The 23062-nt window shown below is 40.0% G+C and overlaps 1 protein-coding gene across 10 annotated transcripts in view; it reads left to right on the top strand.

Moving 5' to 3' along the window:
* ptprt (protein tyrosine phosphatase receptor type T) overlaps positions 1–23062 on the top strand; it is a 348208-nt gene that overhangs the window by 226532 nt on the left and 98614 nt on the right. For 6 of the 10 annotated variants that reach the window (XM_088337480.1, XM_088337478.1, XM_088337476.1 and 3 more), the window contains one exon: positions 1688–1720. The exons of the other annotated variants lie outside the window; for them this stretch is intronic. In XM_088337480.1, coding sequence (XP_088193606.1) covers positions 1688–1720 — 33 coding nt within the window. The remainder of the gene's footprint in view (positions 1–1687; positions 1721–23062) is intronic. 10 annotated transcript variants of the gene reach the window in all.

The raw sequence follows: 23062 nt of genomic DNA, 5'->3' as shown, positions 1-23062 counted from the left end.
TAGGGGAATTAATTTTCACCGATTGTGCCGGGGGTTGGGGCGGATAGTCTTACGTTTAGTGCTGCAGAGCATGCACCAAATGACCTATTTACAGGACCTGGTATTCCCAGGCAATCTCCAATCCGAGTACTAACCAGGCCCGACCCTGCTTAGCTTTCTGAAATTGAGTGTTCTTACAGTGGTATGGCCTTAAAAAAGTCTATTTATTGTAGTATTTAACTTGCGGAAAAAAACAGAATGCCACCATGAGAGTACAGTACTTTACTCTTTATGATTCTTCCTTGTCTTTCTCACAACTACTTCTCTTGCGCTTTGTTCTTTCCCTTGTCTCTCAGCTAGTATTTTATTATTTTTACATTTCATGAAACATTCCATCCTACAATGGCTTGCAGCGAGTTGGTAATGGTGAGGGGCGTGGCTAAGGAGAAGCTTGGACACTCCCGACCTCACACCATGAAATGGGGCTTGTGTCCCTCACTCTTTTATATTTCTTGAAGCTTTGCTGAAAATTCAGACATTTTTTACTCTATTCGTGAGCATAGGTATTAAAATTAAGGTGAAGTGAAAGTAATGGGATGGAGCCTTAGAGCTGGTGACTTCTCGCTCAAACGAGTAAATGGTGTTGACAGTCCTTTCATTTTTACCACCATGGTCTTGACAAAACCCCATTAAACACTTCTAGTGTTGTCAACTGATACATTTTTAAAACATTGCTGCTGTCAAGGAGTCGAGCCAAAGCACGGTTAAGAAACACAGATTAGTGTAGTAACGGAGCTAATTAATTTGGTCAGTGTTTGGTACACAGAAAGCCAGGTAGTTGGGCAACAATCGTGGTCCAAGAAGCAGATGAGGGGTCGGTATTCCAGTGAATACAATCAGCGAGTTTGGTACACTGGAATAACAAGACGCTGTGACAAGAGTGCAGGGACGTGGTAGTAAAGACAACGAACAAACACAGAGCCAAGGGGACAGAGTTTTTAAATAATGACGAGGGAGGTAAATCAATATAAGTGACTGTAGCTTTGAGGAGGAACGTTTAATCTGAAAGTGACTGGCCAAATTAGATAGTCAAGTAAGATAGGAGGGAGGGTGGAGAGAGAGAGTGAGAGAGAGAGAGAGAGAGAGAGAGAGAGAGAGAGAGAGAGAGAGAGAGAAGGAACCTCACATATACGGCTACCCCAAAACCTCAGAAAGACAGGGCAAAAAATTGAAAAGCATAACCGTGCGTTTTGGTCACTTTGAGTCTCCGTTTTTTGGTATACTTTCTTGCACTTGTTTTCGGTTGCATCACACCATACAGCAACATTTAGTTGTCAAATGATACACACTCTAATCTTCTTAAGCACATAAATTATCATTATTAATGTGATAGATTTTAAGGATAAAAGTAAACCCCAGTCATCAGCGTTGTAACAAATACCACACAGATATGGATTTCAACTTTTACATAGGAAATGCTTCCTACATATGCAGGAGTGTATGTGAGCAAAATATAAGAACCTGAGTTTACTTTTCTCTATTTCTCTGATTTATAAACACTTTTTCTTAGTCCAACAAAATTTTCAAACTAATTCTGATGAGTTCTCTGACTGTGGTCTCTCACCCTTTTATGTCTCTCTCCGTCCTGCCTCCTGGTTCCTTCCCGACATACCCCGAACCTGCCTTCTTGCCCTTCTTGCTCCGATAGAGAGATTCACACGTGGAGAACTCTGAGTGTGGGGTATCGTATGTTTGCTTTTTCAAATCATCTCCTCTCCTTTACATCCTCTTCCTACCTACTTTTCTTTTGATCTCTTTCACATTTTTCTTTATTTGTTCATCCCGGCAATCAACTCAGAAGTCATTTTTGCTGAAATGTATTTACCTAATGTAAATTTAAATGTAATATCATTGTATTTACCCAATGATATTTCAAATACCTGTAAAGAGCCATCTTTCTTTTTTGGGTGCTTTTGTAATGTCGCTCCATTTTTAAGTACTACAGTTTCTCACATGAGATCATATTTTCATTGGAAGATTGTGAATCTGTCATTTTGAAAGTGCCTATCAAAAAGGAATTGATATTTTTTCATGATTTGCGGGTGGAACTAAATGCACAGAGGATGATGTGCTCAACAAAGCATTCTATTTATTAACAAGAACCAGGAACAACACAACAAATACAAATTGGGATAAAAAAAAAAACTAGCGATGTGTCCAAACCAAAAACTAAAAAACAGACCTGACAGGGTAACAGAGGACAGGATTAAAGTGGCATGGAAATCCCAACCAGGATGAAAATGGCAATAATCCGACCATGAAAGGACCGAGCAGGTGTGGAGGCACCGCTGGGATTGTCTTATATGTTTTCAAAAAATATGCGGGAATCAGTCACGTCAGAGGGAGACTTTATTGAAGCAAAAATTTCAAAGACTCTCCAGATATGAGTGGCTCTTTATAGCTTTAACACAGCATGAGTAAACAGTAGAGCCCGTCCCCTTTCACGTGGCGTGTACACGTGAAAGGGGTTTTGTAATCATCACTTCTTAGGAAATGTTTTCCTCTCACTTTTCTCAGAAAAAGTCTTGGGTCACCCTGCTCCCTGTCAAAATCTCTTGGCAGGACAAATGCCAGTCCTTCGTCCAAGGCGATCATTAATAATATTTGTTTGCCAAGAATTTCCCGTAATGTAAGCAATCTCCAAACCACAACAATCCCCCCTTTGGGAGTTTATCTCCCACACTGAATGGAAATTAAAATCCAAATATTAATACAGGGTAGTGGTAAAGTACCTTAAATCATAGCTACTAATACACGGACAGAATTACCCGAATCGTACCAATACAATTTTGGCACGTCAGCCTGCTGTGATTAATTTAACTTTTGTTGTTTATGTTTTGTTTACAAAAAATCTCAGACACTCCAAACATTTGACTTGAACATCTCAACCCATGCACTAGTCCCCCTCTGCATTCATCTTTATCCGTACATACTTGATTATACACGTAAACTCTCGATGGTTGATTGATACATGATAAAGGTACATGCATATATGAACTGATAAGCGATAACACAGGTTATAACAGTGCAAAATTCTGGTAATAGTCGTTGATACATATCAATATGAGTGCATGATTGAATAGTAATACAGCATACATATTGGCCTTAGGCCTGACCCCCGTGAACATTTTGAAGACCATGCTTCTCCGTATTCGTCATCGTGTCGTGAAGTCAGATGTCGGAGTGAGAGATCATTCCAGCAGGCATCACGCTCAGCTTCCATGCAGCCCTAAACCCGGAAGCGACGCTGCACCCTGACCATCTCAGTCAGCAGCTTACTCCCCGGCAGTGTGACATACAAACAAGAGAATCACAATTAGAAACCAATATATTTGTAGCAATTAATCCTAGCGCTATAGTGTATTGCGTGTCTAACGAAAGTACTATTGGATATTGCATTTAGTCCAGATCATCATATGCGTCTCTTTCCGCAGATGCTCCATTATCTAGTGTAGGTTTTCCTGATTGTTGATGTTGCCAGATAAAGTTCATGGTGATGGATTCAGTTGAGCCATCTGTTCTTCCTTGCTAAAAAATAAGCTTGGATATTCAATCACTAACTGTGCTAATTGAGCTTCTGCCACCTTATTACCAGCCAATACTGTCATTTGTTCTCCAAAAGTCTTAAGCATTCCTCTTTTTAGAATAGGTATGATACAAAAACACAACAAGCACATAACTATTACGACTGTGAATACAATAATCCCTTTTGCCAATTGACCACCCCAATAGCCAAGTGTAGACGTGAACCAATCAAAGGAGATACTGTTCTTCTCAGTATTTACTGTCACTTCATTGCTTAACTCACGAATCTTTGACATCGCTTTTGTGAAGCTTCCTGATTTGGCTGTATTTAAAGGTATATAAGTACAGCATTCCTCTTTTATCATATGGCACACGCCTCCTTTACTGGCCAAGAGAAAATCGAGAGCCTGACGACTCTGCCAGGCCATCCTAGATGTCTCATGTAATTGTTCTCCTATTGCACTAAAGGCCTCGTTAGTGTAATTAATAAAACGTTGTCGGTTGTAATAAATGTAGTTAATCCATTCTGCGTTCTTATTTGGAGTTATCCAGATAAATATTGATTCCAATCCAGACATAATTTCATTCCTAGCTTTTCATTCATCTGGAATTCCTTTCGGTTGTCCGATGGCATCTAGATATACTCGTCCATCCGGAACATATGCTCTCTTAACTCTGGCGTCTCCGGGAGTTCTTAGTACCTCATAAACCCCCTTATACATTATATGGACAGGTACTTTAATTCTCACAAGTGTACACAATCCAATCCAATTTCGTGGGAGCCTGTTCCTTAAAATGTCACCCCCACACATCCAGTAACTGTCTGCTACTGCGACTGATTGATCCTCGAAATAATTTATGTCCGGAATTGTCATCGTTATGTTTTCGCACGACTGATCATGCACACCTGGATTTTCAATCCATATTGTTTTGTCTGGAAATCTAGGTTCCATCTTTGCGTGCGGAAACCAGGATAACACACAAGTTGTCTTACACTTTACTGTCGTGTTTCCTACCTCGTGTCCAATTAGGCCACTCAACTTATACCCACCATTCACATAACATTCATACTCAGCGGTTCGATCTACTTGATACCTTGTTGGAGGGCCCTTTTGGTCCGTTGTCCGATGAAATTCAGCACACAACCTATACCTAATTTTTGCAGGTGTTGATGTCAGCCTTGAATAATAATGTCCACCTTTTTGACCAGAAGCAAATCTACATTCTATAGTACACATTGGCAGTGGAGGAGGTTTAACCACGAAGATTTGTGAAGCAAATCTTGGGTCTTTGCATATCCGTCGCTGCTCATCTGCACATGTCTTCATATTATGTTTTTCTGGAATTACAATTGAAACACCTGGCGATGCCATCGAGCATGCTATACATTCTTCATCTGTCATTTCTCTCGCGGTATACCATAACCATCTATACCACGTGTTGTACTTTGCGTTTTCCCACTCACGTTCTTCCATCGGGTTAAAACTCTTTGGCCTAATTCCTCCAAAGCCTAGTTGACTGTCCTGATTGTCAACTCCACCATCTGGACAATAGTCTTTGTATACCAAAGAGTTGAGTTTGTACTTCTATTGGCTTACCCTCTGTATCGTTTTGAGTTTTTACTTCAATTGGTCGTCTTATTGTAGGGCTCAGGTTAACACCTTCTTTTAGATGTGGCTGCTTTGGCTGTTTAACCTCTGTAACATTTTCCTGAATTTTACATACTGTTAGTGTACTCATTTTTGGCCGTTGGCGTGTTGTAACCCAAATCTTCAGTGTTGTTGCCGTGGGTGTAGGTTTCTCTGGTTTTGGTGTGTTGTTACTACACTCGTCTGTGTTGTCACTAGGTGCTGGAGTGAACCACCAATTGGTCCACCAGCTGTTAGCGTTTTGCTTATTATCTGTTACTTTAGTCCGTACTGTCGTTAACATATTTGGTTTTTGGTATTCAGTCGGCACTCCGACTGGTTGCACGTCCCTCTTTTGTCGGATTAATCCCATAATACTCAGGATCTTAGTAGTTACAATTTGTTCGCTTTGGCGAAATGTACTTTCCAAATTTTCAACCGTTTTGGCATGTTGTAAAGTAGTATCACACTTAACAGGGGTGCTGTCTCTTTGATGCGTCAAGGTCTGCAACTGCAGCGCCGCTGTTCGGATCTCTTACTGCCATGTTGATCTTGGTTGGTTTCATTGACGGTGGCAGCGTGGGCCTTGGTACAGTGGCGAGGAAAGGCGTACTCAGCTGCTTCAGTACCCATTTTCAGCGGCGACGGACAAGGACCTTCAGCCGCCCCCTGTTTCAGTGAGGGTCTGTTTGATGCAGCCTCCGTGTCCTTCCCTGCATTTAAGTTCACCTCAGCAAACGTGAAGAATTTGGTTAGAACTTCTATAATTACTCGCCCCAAACCAAGCACGCTCGAAGTCCCGAAGCTGTTTGGGGATATAGAGGGATTGCTGCACCATAGAAACAATCAATCAATAAATCAATCAATCAATCAAAAAATGTTCAGGAATCTGCCATGTTTATGTAAAACACTTTGCAGGATGTATTTGTTGTAATTTTTGCATTTTTCTGAAATGCTGTCACAAACATTGAACGAGCAACATGACCTTTTGGTTGATTCAGACAGGCATTTTGATTATATTTATTGTAAAAAAACACATACATTAGATAGCTGATTCTTGTTTATGAACCCCAAGATCGTTTTCATTCAAATTTTTACAGGACACTGGTGCACTTTTTTCCTTGTATGTAAAAATAATTATACGGCCAGGGTTGCCAGATAAGATAAAAGATTATATGAATGTATGTTTGTTTTATGTTAAACCTAGTGTTAAGACTAGCTTATTACCAATAAGTGAACTCACAATTGTAAAAATATGGCTATACTTGTTAGTTTTATCTTTACTGTGGTATTCAATTGTCACATATGACCATAACAAGTAAACAAGTTAACATTAAACAGTTGCAAAATAGTGTTGACTTAGGGCCCGGTCACACAGCCGTTTGCGTCTGAATCACGGCCAGAAATTTCTGCCTGTGAGGCGGACGCTATTGGACGCTTTGAGATCGCCATACAGACGAGATACAGCAGTGCTTAACACGCGGTCGGAAATTCACGCGCGGTTGGCAGCGCGTAAAAGTTTTGCGCTGCTCAATACTTTAGAGCACGGTACACAGCCTTTCACGGGCGTATCGAGGCTGAACCACGGCCAGAAATTTCTGGCCGTGAAGCAGACGCTGTTGGGCGCTGTTGGACGTTTTGAGACCGCCATATAGACGAGATACAGCAGTGCTTTACTCGCGGTCGGAAATTCACACGCGGTTGGCTGCGCGAAAAAGTTTTGAGCTGCTCAAAACTTTGAGCACTTGTTAACCGCGGGTGGCACACGAGGTAATGACACGGAAATAACGCGGAACGACGTGCTCTGGCCCCTGCCAGGGCGTGGTTACACATGGGTAGGACGGGAAATTTCAGCGGGTAATCATGGGTGGAGCATGGTAATAGCATGTTCTGCGCCTGTATTGCGGTGTTATTACGTGAAATTAGCGTGTTACGCGTGTGACGGTCAAACGCCTTTTTGCGTAGGAGTCGGATTTGGGCACAACACCGGCTCGGGAGCTTTTATACCGAGGAAAATGACGCGGAAATGACGCGATGAGGAAGCGGAACAGTCGCCGGCGTCTGTTTTGCGGGCATAACACCGATGAACAGCGGGTTGGCCAATTTTGCGCATTTTCCATCGCGGGCAACCACGGGCAAAAAAAAAACGCAAAATTTTACCTGCGATACAGACGCAAACGGCTGTGTGACCGGGCCCTAAGCAATAAATAAAAGATATGTTATTTTCTACTTTACTCTGTAAATGTTGAAATCCTGTAAACATATGCTAAATTAAAATTTTCACACAACTGTAAATTTTGTTGACTAAAATTTATTTATATAAAATTGTACTAAAACTAAAATGCAACTCGAATGGCTGTGCAGCTCTAATGTGACCTACCTTGCTTGCGTGTAAAATATTGTAATCCTGGCCAAACTTTTTCTTGTCTGAGAGAGTAGAATATATTTATGAGCGAGATGCAAAATTAGCAAAACCAAAAATACAGAATAACATTTTTGGGCAGTTTTCACATCTGATGTAACCTACCTGACTGCCTGTGACCGATGGTGTTGATACTAATTTTATTCTTTCCTGGGAGAGTGAAAGGACTTTCTTGGGAAAATGCTAAGTCAACAAAACTTAACCTGCTATGTCGGCCGTTTTGGGCATTTTCACATCTGGGGTAACCTACCTGACCTCCTATGAAAGAAGGTGGTCATGTCTTAACTCATTCCCCTTTTTCTTGGGTGGACGGACACAAATAAACAAATAAACAACAAATGCTGAGTCACCAAATTTAGAAGTGCTGCATACATTTTTTAGGGCATTTTTCACATCTAGGTTGAGCTACCTGAGTGCTTGAGAACGATGGTGGTCATAACTAAACTCTTTCCCCTTTTTTGAGATGGACAGACACACAAACAAACAAACAGACACACAGACGCACAGACAAATAGACGAACAGAGCAACAGACAAACAGATATACATACTTAGATCCCAAAGGAAAACGTTATCACCACCCTGAAAAAACAATTATCACTCATTATATATTTTTGTTATTGACAGCTCAATCGACAACTTATCCATCCATAATATGCAGTCTGCAAGGACAATTCGATTTTTTTGTTGTTTAGCAACACACCATTTCCCGCCAACGCTGACATCCCCCTAACCAATATGTATTTGACATTGTAAATCGATGTCATTTGACCCAGACCTTTAACCTCATCTAACATGCCCGATTGGCTTGTGGCTAAGTGGCGGTAAAGTGCTTGTTTCCAGCTCACCAGGGAAATCAGTCGAGCGCTTTTACCCTACTCTAAACATTATTGCACCACCATTGTGGTACAAACTACTGATGAGTGAATGGTGACTAACAATCTCTTTACATAGCCAAGCAGGTACATCCAAAAGGTGAGAAAGAGTTTAATATTGACCTTTTCTTGCACAACATAGCCCCTTACATTCAGACCAGAGGTGATTTTAGGTTCAGGGCTTCGGGGGTTCTGGGCACCCTGAGTGTCTGGCTGGTTATTGTTTATTTTTCTTTTAATTTCACTTAATGTGATTTCAGATCATTCAACACTGTTCACAGGTATCACTTCCAGATTGTGAACATCACATTACACTTTGTGGCCAGTAAAAACACTAAGACCTCGGTTATCGCGGTTAATGGGGACCAAAACCACCTGCTCAAAGTGAAAATCTGCGCCTTTTCTCGCGTCGTGCCGTGTGACGCCGCGTCTGCCGAACTCGCTCCATCGCGCGGCCCAGGAGTGACCTTTTTTTAACCATTACAGACCGCGAACGTCGAACCGCAGTAGCGAGGTCCCACTGTATTACCATACAATGCCCAGTTTTTACTCACGTATACAGACGGTGCCCGACCTATGAATGAGTTCCAGACGATTTTTCGTAAGTTGAATATGTTCGTAAGTTGCTTCAGTGCTGTATTTTGGATGTTTATGGTTTATTTAAGTATGTTTAAGGCTTGTAAAAGTAACCTGTACTGTTTTTTACCAAAAAAATAAACATTTACTAAAATAATATGCTCCAAATATAAATAAAGTGAGGTTTTACTTACTTTTGGGACTTGCGCATCCAGAGGTCCTCCTGCGTGGTAAATAGTGGCCAGTCAAGTCAAGTCAAGTCATGTTTATTCAAATAACCCTTAATCACAAAGAGCGACAGCCCCGCTTTTGTTTGCGATCCCTAAGCTGTCTCCGCCGCTTCGTAAGTGGGTTGGCCACCCACGGAGATCCCGCTACCCATTGTATTTCTTGCGGGATATCAAAGGTGTTATAAATGGAGCCCAAAAAGTTGAAATTTAGACGCCGACCCAAATATATAAGTTCCTCCCGACTATGGGTATTTTTGGCCACGCATGTCTCCAGAAAAGAAAGTGAAAAAGACAAGAGAACGGTAATAAATAGAAATTTAGCTGAAGAGCTGTGAGCCGCTGCGTCCATGCGCACCACATCATCATCAAAGTGGCAAAAAAAAAGCGTTTCGACCATTTTCTCTAAAGTATCATGCTTTCTTATTCCACTTTAGTTTCAAAAGAAATGGCTCGCCTCTTCCCTACACTTTACACCAAACATATTGAATGGATGCACGAGATATTAAACAATAAAGCATTAAAGTTCTTAGTGCGCTAGTGATACAGTACACGTTGTTATGATTACACACGGACCAGGAAGTAAAAGCCGGATTTCTTCATCGGTGGGGATCTGCCAGAATCCATGAGTCGAATGTACGTAAATCGGTAGATGTCTGTATCTGAAAGACTACACATACGCACGCGCGCACACTGACCTATACACACACACACACACACACACACACACACACACACACACACACACACACACACACACACACACACACACACACACACACACACACACACACACACACATACACACACACACACACACACACACACACACACACACACACACACACACACACGAAGAAGCATGGAGTATGTTATACAATGGAAACCAATAACAAACCCTCACTGTAATATGCTAGAGCCTCTATAGCAGGGGTTTCCAACCCTTTTTAAGCTAAGAAGTACTTTAGTTACTAATTAGCGCAAAGGGCACCGAGAGGCGGCAGAGGTGTTTGGGAGGCTAAAGGCAGTGCTCAAAATCAAATTGACTAAACCATTTCAAGACAGTAGAGTATATCCAACGCTGTGTTGTTCACAATTTGGTTTTGTTTTACTTATTTGACATTACTTATCCATCATTTTTCATCATATTTCAAAGTTGTGTCCGTAACATAAAAATCTTGTACTGGCTGATGCCATCTTCTGGATGAAATCACCATTGCAGCTCCTTTTATCACACATGCAAGTGTGTAAAATTCTTAGACGCGCTCAAATAAACTCTTCCTTTTTCATATTTTTGGGGGTTTGGGTTGACATTTGGACTGTATTTGAAACCATCCTTTTTTAATTTCATCATTTCCATTGTAGATTAAATGAAAACTGCCATTATGCAGATGATATCTCCTATTTCCATTCCCCCTTCACCATTATGGGCTCTGTGGATGTAACGCCAAGGGTCAGGCCATTGGACTGTTGATAAACAAATCTTTGTAAGAGGTAACGAGTCGCTGAAATACTTAATACCACATATCTTGGAAAGCCGAAACTCTTGGGATTCAAGATATTATGACATTTCAAATTTCACTCATCACAAGAACATCACGAACAGTCTGAAACAAAATACTATACTATAAAGCCAGGGTACCTCACCAACGACGTTGTCTAGCAGCCATCAAATTCGATTACCATAGGCTCCTTACATCCATGAGAGTCTAGTCAATCTAACCGCGTACAAAATCTAATGCCGACAGATTTAAAAAAAAACCCATCTCTACATCGGTGGACGTTCCTTGTTGCTAGCCGTCTGTTTAGCCCCATAATTTCAATTAACAAAAAAACGTACTCATAAAAGTATTTTCTTTGGGCCGTTCTCAACATATCTTGTGATCAACATCTTTTTCGGCCAATTGCACGCTTCGTTTTACAGTCCACAACCTAATATAGTCTATACATTCCTGTAAATACTAAAAAGAACCCACCTTTACCTGCAAATAACCTATAGCCAATAGCAACTAATTCAAATAATGATTGATACATTGGTTGGCCAATGAAATTCTCAATAAATTGATATGAAAATGTCTTTATTGTATTAAAATTAGACCATTGTTATGTGCACAATGATTGATTTCTGAAAAGATAATTAATTTACAACTGGCCATGGTAAAATACGTTTTTTGCAAATATTTTTGTGTTGAAAAGTGATCTTCTCCAAAGAGCCACTTTTGAAAACGCCCTAACATACCCTTGGAAAGATGTTTAAAAATACAAAGTTTTAGTTTTTCAGATTGTGATCAAATTTGACAAGGGACCAAGTAAAAACTTCAAGCTCTTTGTCTCACCTTTTTCCAGCTAAGATCCCCATGCTACACTCATCTGCAGGCATGTAATTGCCCCCAAAAAGTTCAGGCGAGAACAAAATTTTCCATTTCTGTGTGTTATAATGTGGATTACTCAATGTATTGTCACTTATTTCATTTTGGGACAAAACCTCAAAGTCTTACATTTCAAAAGAGACCATAGTCTCAAATGTCAATAAAACCAACGTGGCTTAAATTGACTCAAAATAAAGAATGCATCGAAATTTCAACGGCACTCGCAAATTGAAAATTGTGGGCTATCGTAACAGCTAATCTCTCAGCCCTCCACTTCAGCATGATTTTTATGCTCTCTTTCATTCACAAACACACGGGCATCTGTAAATCACACACACTTTTTTTCCCACTGACTTAATACACTCAAACATCTCAATATTATCAGTGGTCTTTATTCAGAGATATGTTGGGATGAAGGAGTTAGCGGAGCTGCCGATGTTTACTCTGCTCTAATGTCATCCTCCCTGCTTCAGTGCCTCAGTTAGCCTCCTTGACAGAGGGAGGAAGGGAAGGGAGGAAGAGAGAGGCTCGGCTGCATCTGTGCCCAAATAATCAGCCAGTCAAATAGATAAATATGCTGGTACCAATGTCCATCAGATTCCAATTATCTGTGCCAATTATCGGCCTGCCTGATAATCGATTGACCTCTATACAGTATGTCAAACTGTAGTTTTGTCCGAAAATTTTTATCACAAATGAAACTTTTCCCGCTGGCAAATTTGGACCTTTCCTGACTAAATCTGGAAATTGTACAGCTTTTTGAGGTTTTTTGAGAATTTTAAAAAGCTGCACACTTAATTTTGAAATTGGGTAAATTCAGTGTTTGGCTCATTCATAAGAAACAGCAATTAGGTACAGTAGGTATAGTTACTTAATTCAAAAAGTAACTCAATTACATAGCTGTCAACCTGTACGGTTCTGCCGTACAAAGTACGTTTATTATGCATTTTAAGACGTGTATGACGTACGAGAGAATCTGTACGGAAAAACGTGAATTTGTCAATTATGGGTACCATCCGGTATACACCGACTTTCACGAAACGGCAATTTGATCAAGTCAAACAAGGTCGCCGCGGAGGCCTCTATCTCTGTATCGTTTTTTTCGTTGCAAATGAAGCAAGCGGTTTGATGTAGTGAAATGAAGTCCGCCTTTCTTTAGAGAACCGGCTCACTTGCTTTGATGCATTATATTATGAATTATTATGTTGTATAATGAAGTTAAGAAAAAAAGTAAGTATAAAATGAGAAAATGAAAAAATACAGTTTTGTGGTTATCTCTTTAATCAGTATATTACCAACAATAATAACAATAATTTAAAACAGAAAATTAATTCATAATTTGAATAAGAAAATGTATTATTCTACGTAATTAATTATATTTGCATGTATTTTTTCCTTCTACAGTGAATGTCCAAGCTACTTAATTTTTGAACTTTTTTTTATAATAAACCTCATTCATGTCGAGCAACTCAGGATCTCACAACAAAATGTTAATTAACAATATATATGATACAACGAAACACATGTACAATATAACATGTTAAAATACATAAACAAACACGTTTGAAAAAAAAAATATGGTGTAAGATTATTTTGCATTTTGTAAGGGAAATTACGACAGTTTGTGAGGGCATGGAGCCGTGGAGTTTAACAGGTATGCAATTACCCCCCTTAATAATGACACCAAAAATTAGTGTGTTACTGACAAAGTAACAATCCAATAACAATTTACTGTATATACTTAAAAATAAGCTTACATCACATAAAAGCGATGATGAAACTTAGCAACAAAGTAAATCACGCTTCATTGAGAGATTACTGCACAAAGACTGACAGATATATGCATCCCGCTATCTAAGGTTTTAGAAATATTTTTTAAAAGGGCCCGGTCACACAGCCGTTTGCGTCTGTATCGCGGGTAAAATTTTGCGATTTTTTTTTGCCCGTGGTTGCCCGCGGTAGAGAATGCGCAAAATTGGCTAACCAGCTGTTTTTCCGTGGTATGCCCGCAAAACAGACACCGGCGAGTTCCACGTCCTTTCCGCGTGTGGACCACGGGTATAAAAGCTGCCGAGCCGGGCTGTAGAAATCATAACCGCTCAAGACACAGTCCCGTGAAGATCAAGATTTCAAGCTATGGCACCGAAGAAGCCAATATGTTATTATTGTAATAGTTTTTCATTTTTATTTTATTATCTTGTTATGAAATGAAAAGATATGTCAAGAAATAAAAATGGATTAAGACGAGGTCACTACGGTGACGGGGATCCATGTTCACCCCGTGACGTCTCGAGCACAACTGACGTGTGCTCTGCAAATCGCGCTGTATATACGCGGAGAAAGGCGTTTGACCGTCACACGCGTTACACTAATTCACATGATAACACCGCGATACAGGCGCAGAACAAACGTGCTATGACCGTGCTCCACCCGCGATTACCCGCTAAAATTTTGCGTTCTACCCGCGTGTAACCACGCCCTGGCCGCGGCCGTAGCACGTCGTTCCGCATCTGTACCGCGTCATTACCTCGTGTGTACCACGTGTGCCGCCCGCGGTTACCCGTGGTCTAAAGTTTTGAGCAGCGCCCAACCGCGTGTATCTCGTCTGTATCGCGATCTCAAAGCGTCCAACAGTGTCTGCTTCACGGGCAGAAATTTCTGGCCGTGATTCAGCCGTGATTCAGCCGTGATTCAGCCTCGATACGCCCGTGAAAGGCTGTGTGACCGGGCCCTAACTAGAGAAATCCTAAAAAGCTGTCGAAGTGTCAATGGTATTACTGGAGACTGGTGTTTGAGTTGGAATATCCCATTTTTTGGGTTCTCATATTGTGTTATTTGTGTTTTGTATAGTACAGTGGGACCTCGGTTATAGCGGTTAATGGGGACCAAAACCACCTGCGAAAAATGAAAATCCGCGAAGTAGCAACGCCCCTTCAAAAAAAAAAAAAAAACCTTTGCAGTGCACCCCCCCTGTATACAGTACAATACAGTACACCGTATGGAATACGGTTAGAGAGAGAGATTCTTGTTAAACAATCAAACAATAAAACAAAATTTAACTTACCTCTCACAATAAGTTCTTTTAACCTCGGATTAGGTTTGCATCCAGGCTGATTTTCTTCGCCCTACAATCGTGGATCCAAATAACCAGTGCATTTTCCATTCGCACCATGGTCTTATTCTGGGTGTTTCCAACCCTTTTGGCATCTTTCGTGAAACCGTACCGAACCGTGGATTCATTCAGGCCATATTGTCGGGCTACGCTTGCGTAGCTATTTCCTGCTTTCAACGTGTCCAATAAACCAGGTTTTCGTTAATCGTTAACATCTTTGGCTTTTTCTTTGGTTCACTAGATGCACCAAGGGATAAAGAGCGTTTGGGAGGATTCACGAAGGGCTTCAAAAAACTTTTAGACTTAAAAATTCACCGCTAGAAAAAGGCTAACTAACTGCGAGCTATGGCGAGAAGCGTACAGTGCTGTACTGTATACGAGGTAAGCGTGGTCTACTGTAGTGAATGGGCCAATGGGGAGTCGAGTATTTAGCGAGTGCTGGCCAATCAGCTTGCGTTTATGGCCGTGACGCTTAGCGTATACGTGCATTTCTTTGTGTTTTAAAATATTGTAAAATGATGCAATTACTAATTCTAATTGAATATTTTGTTTTAAAATTTTAATGTAATATTTTTCATTATTATTAATCTTTTATTTTTTTTACTGATATTATTATCGTTATTTTTTCTTTTTTACACTATTACAGGCCGCGAAGCTCTGAACCCGCGAACGTCGAAGCGCGAAGTAGCGAGGTCCCACTGTATTTCATATGTACAATATATAGAAGTTGTAGAATAGAATAAGCTTTATTTTCATTGATAACAACACAATGAACTCTGTTTGCAAAGAGATTAGACATGGCACTCCAGGATACAGATAAGAGAAAAAAGAAAAGCAAAAAAAAAAATCTACAAGTTATTTCATTTCATAATAAGAGTGCAATGCTACATTGTGCATCGTTTTTAATGCAATGATCAGAAGTGCAATTAGATACAGAATCAAGCAATTTTTTTCAGTACATATTGCAGAATATGTTTTTCAGTCTTACATGCTTGTTTGGTTAGTGTTTGTTGATGGCCCTAGGAAAGAAACAGTCCCTCTTTGTAATTGTTTTAAGAGACCTGAAGTGCCTACCCAGAGGGCAACAGGTCAAAGAGGTGGTGGTTGGAGTGAGAATCGTCCTTCATGATATTTTTGGCCATGTTGCAAGCCGGAAAGTTATTTTTTTTCTTTTCAGTTTAAACATATTTTATATTCAGCCTATTATGAATGAAATAGGGCAGCACGGCGGGGCAGTGGTTAGCGCTTGTGCCGCACAGCTCATGTCAAGGGAACCTCCTGCGTGGGTTCAAATCCAGCTCCGGACTTCCTGTGCGGAGTTTGTATGTTCTCCCCGTTCTTGCGTGGGTTTCCTCCGGGCACTCCGGTTTCCTCCCACGTTCCAAAAACATGCATTTCAGGTGAATTGGCCAGTCCAAATTGTCCCTAGGTGTGAATGAGCGAATGAGTTGTCTGTCCCTGGGTTATCTTACATTTATCAATGTTCAGAGCAGTTTTTGAGAACAAGTCACGGCATTTACATTGACCAATAACTAACATTTCCGTCTTTTCAGACTTAAGGCGTAAGAAGTTGAGTGACATCTTTTATCTCAGTGAGGCAGGCCTCCAAATTTCCAGTTTAGTGTGGCAGAATCCTCCATCGGAAGATATAGTTGAGTGTCTGTTTCTGTCCCTTCGTTTCCTTCTTCCGCTATCTCTCTGTCAAACTCTGTCTTTTACTCTCTCAGCTGATGATTTTCTGGGTTGTGTTGATGAATCTTAATTTTTTTTGTCCACATCCGTTTCCAAAATTGAACTATGGTTATGTTGGAGGGCACCAGTAAGCTAAAGCAATGCTTGTAGACCAGACAATAATTGAAAACAAGTCAATTAAGTCTGCCTCACTTATTCAGTGCCATAACGTATGAATAAATTTTCAGAACCATAGTTCCGTGTGCCAAAACATAAAAAAATGTTTTGTTTTTTTGTTTTTGTTTTTTAAACTACTCTTAAGGCTTTGGTGCATCTTTTCCAATCTTCAAAGCTTTATTCTTTCTAAAAAGAATAAAGGTGACAAAGGGCCTTTGAAAACGTCTGGACAGAAAGAGATGCTGTTTCAGCAAGTCCGTGATCATCATGACAACCCAAATCATGTGATCACTTCACATGCATCATCGGGGGTCGAAAAGATCTTGCAAAGCTCTAGCATAAGTTCAGTGTTTTGCAATTAAATGTTATTTTCCAAACAACGTGCCCTTATGTTTATGGAAATCATTGTTTAGATCTTGTAGGTATTAAAAAAATATGTATTAAAAAAAGAACCAAGGTTAAGATTCTGCTAGAAATGCATCATTTTATAAAAAGCCGTTTTTCTTCAAAGTTTTCTGGAAAAGGGCATTTTTAAGAAACGTAGCAATTGTATTTACTACACAATGATAAAAGGTTAGAAGCACGTTTTTTTCAAATGAAAGATGATTAAATCTTTCTTTTGATGTGTCCTATGCCTATGTTGTTACAGCGGGAAATATTCTGTTTGGCACTGAAGGATTTAAAAATGTTGCAAACACTGTTTTCTGGTGGCTTTGTTTTGCCATTGCATTTCTTCTTCCCTCGTGACTGACGGCACCTGGAATTAAATTGTATGGTGTTGTCAAGTAAAACGTTGTTGCTCTCTATGGTCGCACTCAAGAGGATATTTCTCTGGATTGGATTTGAAAGTGCTTTAAAGTGCTTGAATTTGGCCATGAAAAAAGGTGTACGAACCCTGTATTAAGTGTATTTCAGTATTTCGACATATTGGCCTAAAACCATTTTGTAAGGATTTATCGATATGAGTTTTTTTGGGCCGATGTCCATTTGTAGTATTACAAGGAGGCCGATAACCGATATTTGAAGCAGACATTCATTTGCTGTAAAAGCCTAAAAATTTACTTAAGAAATGTTTAATAACAAAAAAAGTAACAAAACTAACATTTGTTATAAATTGAAACAAGGCTTTAATAGCTTTCTGAAACCAGTAAATGAATTTTAATTTCAACACAACTAACATGAATAATCTTTTACTTAAACTAAAAGCTAACAGTTAAGGAAATAAAATTAAGCAGCCTCTCGTATAAAGGTACAAAAAACTTAAAAAAACACCCTGTTTTTTTTTTTTTTACAAAAAAAAAAAGAAAATGTCAATACAACAAACATGAATCAAATTAACTTAAAGAAAAAAGGGCATCGAAATTTCAACAGCGTTCACAAATTGAAAAGTGTGGACATTCTTGCTTTATAGCCTGATATATGAGCCAATGTTATGGTCACAGCGTTCCACTTAAGCTTGCTTTTTATGCTCTCTTTCAATCACACACACACGCTTGATTGACTACACTTTTCACCCAATCTCTTAAACACACACACGCTTTTCTACCATGGACTCAATATAGTCCAAAAACAGAATGTTATCAGCGGTTTGTGTTTACAGGCATGTCGGGACTCAGGAGTTAGCAGAGCTGCAGTTGTTTACTCCGCTCTCACCTTATTCTTCCTGCTTCAGTGGCTCCGTGCCTGGTCACTTATCCCATCAGAAGACGCGGGATGGGTAGCGTCCGAGACAGAGGGAATAGAGGGAGTGAGCAGCTCGGCTGCATCTGAGCCCAAATAATCTGCCCGTCGAATAAATAAAAAATACTGATACCGATATGCGTCAAATTCTCAAATAGCGGTGCCGGTAATTCGCCCGCCCGATAATCGGTCGACTTCTACTATTTTGCTCAACGAAAAAGACAAGTTAAAAAGAAAATCAATTGTGCTGTTCAAAGACTGATCCAGTGAGGGAGATGTAAGTGGTGTTTTGTGCCATTGTGTATATTGTGTTGAGTGTTTGCATGCTATTCTCAGGAGCACAATTATCGATTCGGGAACACGACAGCGCAAGTTCGATTTGCCTTTCATCCTCTCTACTTTCTTTGTTCTTGTATCTACCCTTTTCTTCTTTTTGTCTTCCTTTGCTTTCAGCAAAACAAAATCAATATTTTACTGTTTGAAAGTTTCACATCTTGATGAGGAAAGAACATTCTTTAGGAGAAAAAATGCACAATAACAAATGTTCCCAAAAATATTTCTGCTCTTTTTTGGGGTTTTTATTCCAAAATTATGCCTCTGAATTGAGTGTAGGCAATACTGGCAATTTTTGTATCGATCCGTAATATGAATGAACAGGGTAGTATCTATCAATACTGATCTAACACTGATACATTTTGCATGGAAACATCACAATCTTGGGAAATTAAACCCAATAAACACACCACAAAAGTTCTGGGCACTAAAATTGTTTAATAAATAACGATATATTGGAATAAAAATAAATATTTCAATTACACCTGTTTTGGAACAAAAGCCAAGAGTTAAACCGAAAATGTAACAATGTAACAAAAGTTCAAATACTGCATATAAACGTCAACAAGACAACTAGATTAGCTTCCATTTCGCGATATTTTGAAAAAAGAAGTTGGTAAGAAGCCATTTGTTTCTTTTGCCACAGTGACAACAATTTTAAAGGTTTTGTTTAGGATCAGTTCCATGTTTACAATTTTGGTTGCTAAGTTCATGTAAATGTTTTGTGTTGCCATAGTAGCAGACAAAATGACACCTGGCATTGTTTTTTTCTGTGATTAAAAAACGTACACATGGCACATCCTGTTTGTCTATGTAATATTAGCTTCTAGTAGTTTGGGACTGTATGGGACTGTCCAAAGTTCTCCATCTCCCTCTCTTTTGCCTGGCAGGCTGGATGCAGCAGGCCAGACAAGGAAAAGGGCTTGTCAAATAGTCTCAATAGTGTGGCTGTCAGTCATCCACTCAGGCATAGATCTATATAGTAGCAGAGAGTGTTGGGTGTCACAGAGAGAGGGACTGCGCTATCCATGCAGAGAAGCGGCGCTTTGAAAAAGTTAGTGTTAAAGCTATGTATCGATCCATGGACAAAAATGTTTATCCAAGTATCGATAATATCAATGTTTGGATCATCCGCCCACCACTACTCATATCCAGGTCTTTAGTACTCATTTATTTTATCAAACGATTTAGCAGGCTAAACCAGTAATTTTTATTTATTGACTTCAAACTTCTATTTTAGCTGCTTAAAATTAGGTAACGGTGACGAGTATGAATGTAGCAATTCAAGAGGTATCAGTTTGTTGTCTGTGCCGTGTAAGCTGTATAGAAGAGTCTTGATTAAGAGAGTGAGAGGAAGAATGAATGAGGTGGTGATGAAGGAGCAGAGTGGCTTCAGGAAAGGAAGAGGATGTGAGGATCAGGTGTTTGCTGTATGACAGGTGTGTGAGAAATATTTTGCAAAAGGTAAGTATGTTTATTTGGCTTTCATGGACTTGGAAAAGGCGTATGACAGAGTTGATAGAGAGGTGCTGTGGCAAGTGAGGGTAATGTATGGAGTGGGTGGAAAGTTGTTGGAAGCAGTGAACTGTTTTTATGTGAACAGCAGAGCATGTGTAAGAGTAGGGAGTGAGAAAAGTGAGTGGTTCCCTGTGTTGACCGGCGTGATTTCACCATGGCTGTTTAATGTGTACATGAATGGAGTGGTGAGAGAGGTGAATGCAAGAGTATTTGGCAGAGGCGTAGGGATGATCGATAAGAGTGGAAGGGTGTGGCAGGTAAGTCAGTGGTTGTTTGCAGATGACACAGCGCTTGTGGCTGATTTTGAGGAAACATTGAGAACGTTGGTAATGGAGTTTGGAAGAGTATGTGATAGGCGTACGTTATGTGTGAATGTTGGGAAGAGTAAGGTGATAAAGTGTTCATGTGAAGGAGTGGGCATGGCGTTAGAAATAAGTTTGCATGGACAGGTGCTGGAAGAAGTTGAAACCTTTAGGTATTTGGGTTGTGATGTGGCTGCAGTTGGTGGAATGGAGTGTGAGGTATTGCACAGAGTGAATCAAAGAAGCAAGGTTTTGGGTGCTCTGAGGAGAGTGATGAGCAACAAGAGTATGAGTATGGATGTTAAGAGGGGACTGGTGCAGAGACTTGGAGTCTGAACACAGATTTAAAAAGGAAATTAAATATTTTTTAGATGTTTGAGGAGTCAAGTCAAGTCATTTTTATTTGTATAGCCCTTAATCACAAATAGTCTCAAAGGGCTTCACAAATTATTACATATAAGAAGTTTAGGTTATTCGTATGCTATACAGTAGAAGTGAGTTTTAAGCTTAGACTTAAACATGTCCACTGAGGCAGCAGATCGGATCTCAGGGGGAAGAGCATTCCACAACACCGGTGCCCGGATAGAGAACGCTCTCGAACCAGCGGAACACTTCTTGGCTCTTGGGATCACCAGGAGACCGGTGCTCTCGGAACGAAGGCTTTGGGCCGGGACATAGGGGGAAATCAGATCTGAAAGCTATGAAGGGGAGAGTCCATGTATGATTTTGTATAGTAATAGGAGAACCTTAAAATCGCATCTTAGGCTAACAGGGAGCCAATGCAGGTTAGCCAAAATTGGGGTGATGTGATCGTACTTTTTTGTCCTAGTTAAAAGCCTCGCTGCAGCATTTTGTACCAGCTGAAGACTCTTGAGTCTGGTCATCGGAAGACCGGAAAGTAGTGCATTACAGTAATCGAGACGGGAGGTAACAAACGCGTGAATTATGATTTCCGCATCCGACTGAGAAAGTATAGGACGGATTTTAGCAATGTTACGGAGATGGAAGAAAGCGGTTCTAGTAATTTTCTTCTCATGTGTTTGAAAGGACAGATCGGGGTCAAATATGACACCTAAGTTTTTAAGTGAGTCGCTCTGTGTGATGTGGCAATTGTCGATGTTCACAGTGGTTTTAGAGAATAAGTCACGGGACTTAGATGGACCAATAACTAACATTTCAGTCTTTTCAGAGTTAAGGAGTATGTTTGGAGTGACAGGATTTGATAGATTGAGAAATGAAATTGTGAGAGACAGAAATGCAGTAGTATTGGAACTGAGCAAGCGTGTGGATAAGAGAGTACTCGGTTGGTTTGGACACATGGAGAGGATGGATGAGGAGCGAATATTATAGAGGATCTACAGAGCAGAAGTAAATGGAAGGAGACAAAGAGGAAGGCAGCGATTGACATGGATGGATGGTGTTATGAGTGCACTGCAGGAAAGAGGTCTAAATCTAGTGGAAGCTAGAGCTCTTGTTGGTGATAGGAATGAGTGGAGAGGTGTTGTAAAAGGATAGTGGGATCGCATTTTAAGGGATGGGCAGGGCACCTGTATGATGCGGCAGGGGTAAACCAGTGAAAGATGTCTGGCCCTGCTGTTGAACAAAAGAGTGTGTTGTGTCACCCTGACCCGAGTGACATGGTCGCTTTTTTGTGTCCCGTTTCATCTGGAGGGACGAAAGCATGACCAACTTAGGTGCCGAGGTGCCTAACTTGTTTGGGTGTTTGGGCATTTGGTTTGGCCATGGTCCAAAAATGTTTGTGTGTGTCTTTGGTATTTTTTTCCCTTTTTTATTTTTTATGTTGTGGTATATGTTAGTTTTACTGTCGGTCACCCCTCTTGAGGGATATAACCAAGGTAGATAGATAGATAGATGAATAGATAGATAGATAGATAGATAGATAGATAGATAGATAGATAGATAGATAGATAGATAGATAGATAGATAGATAGATAGATAGATAGATAGATAGATAGATAGATAGATAGATAGATAAAAATTAGGAGCACAACTTTAAAGTCACAGTGTGAATTTTTAGCTCCTCCTCGTAGTAAAAAATAATCTTCATTCATTAGAAAAAAAAGAAAAGAAAAGAAACATTGATGATCGACATCAGCAAATAATGTGAGCTATCAGATAAACATGCCTTATTTTAAATACTCATAGGTTGAGAAATTAGCATTTATTTTAGTGATGAGTCATGAGTCTTACCTAGAAGGAACTGATATATTTGTCCATCATCTTGCTGCAATGGGTACCCAAAAACCCAAACCTTGCAAAAGGCTGGGCAAAAAAAGAAAATCAAATAAAGATGGTGTGTTTGGTCACATGGTGTCTACATAGTTTGTAAAGTTCCTTGCACTGTTTAGCACTTATTTTCGGTTGTACTACATAGGGGGTAGCCGACCTTTTTGAAACTGACAGTTATTTTTACTGATTTGCGCAGGAGTTGGCAAATTATTGCTCTGGGGTCACACATGGCACCAATATAAATGTGTTATTGTTCTTTGGTGTACTTTCATAAAAACGTTGTTTCATTGCACTCAAGGTCCACATTCAAAAAACTGGCTAAATTTATGTGTACTTGATTTAAAAGAAATCATTGATTAT

Source organism: Urocampus carinirostris, chromosome 6, assembly GCF_059441175.1.
Source record: "Urocampus carinirostris isolate Australia breed hairy pipefish chromosome 6, RoL_Ucar_1.0, whole genome shotgun sequence".
NCBI classification, from domain to species: domain Eukaryota; kingdom Metazoa; phylum Chordata; class Actinopteri; order Syngnathiformes; family Syngnathidae; genus Urocampus; species Urocampus carinirostris.
The sequence above is the reverse complement of the archived record's forward strand: the minus strand, read 5'-3'. Positions and strand labels throughout refer to the sequence as shown.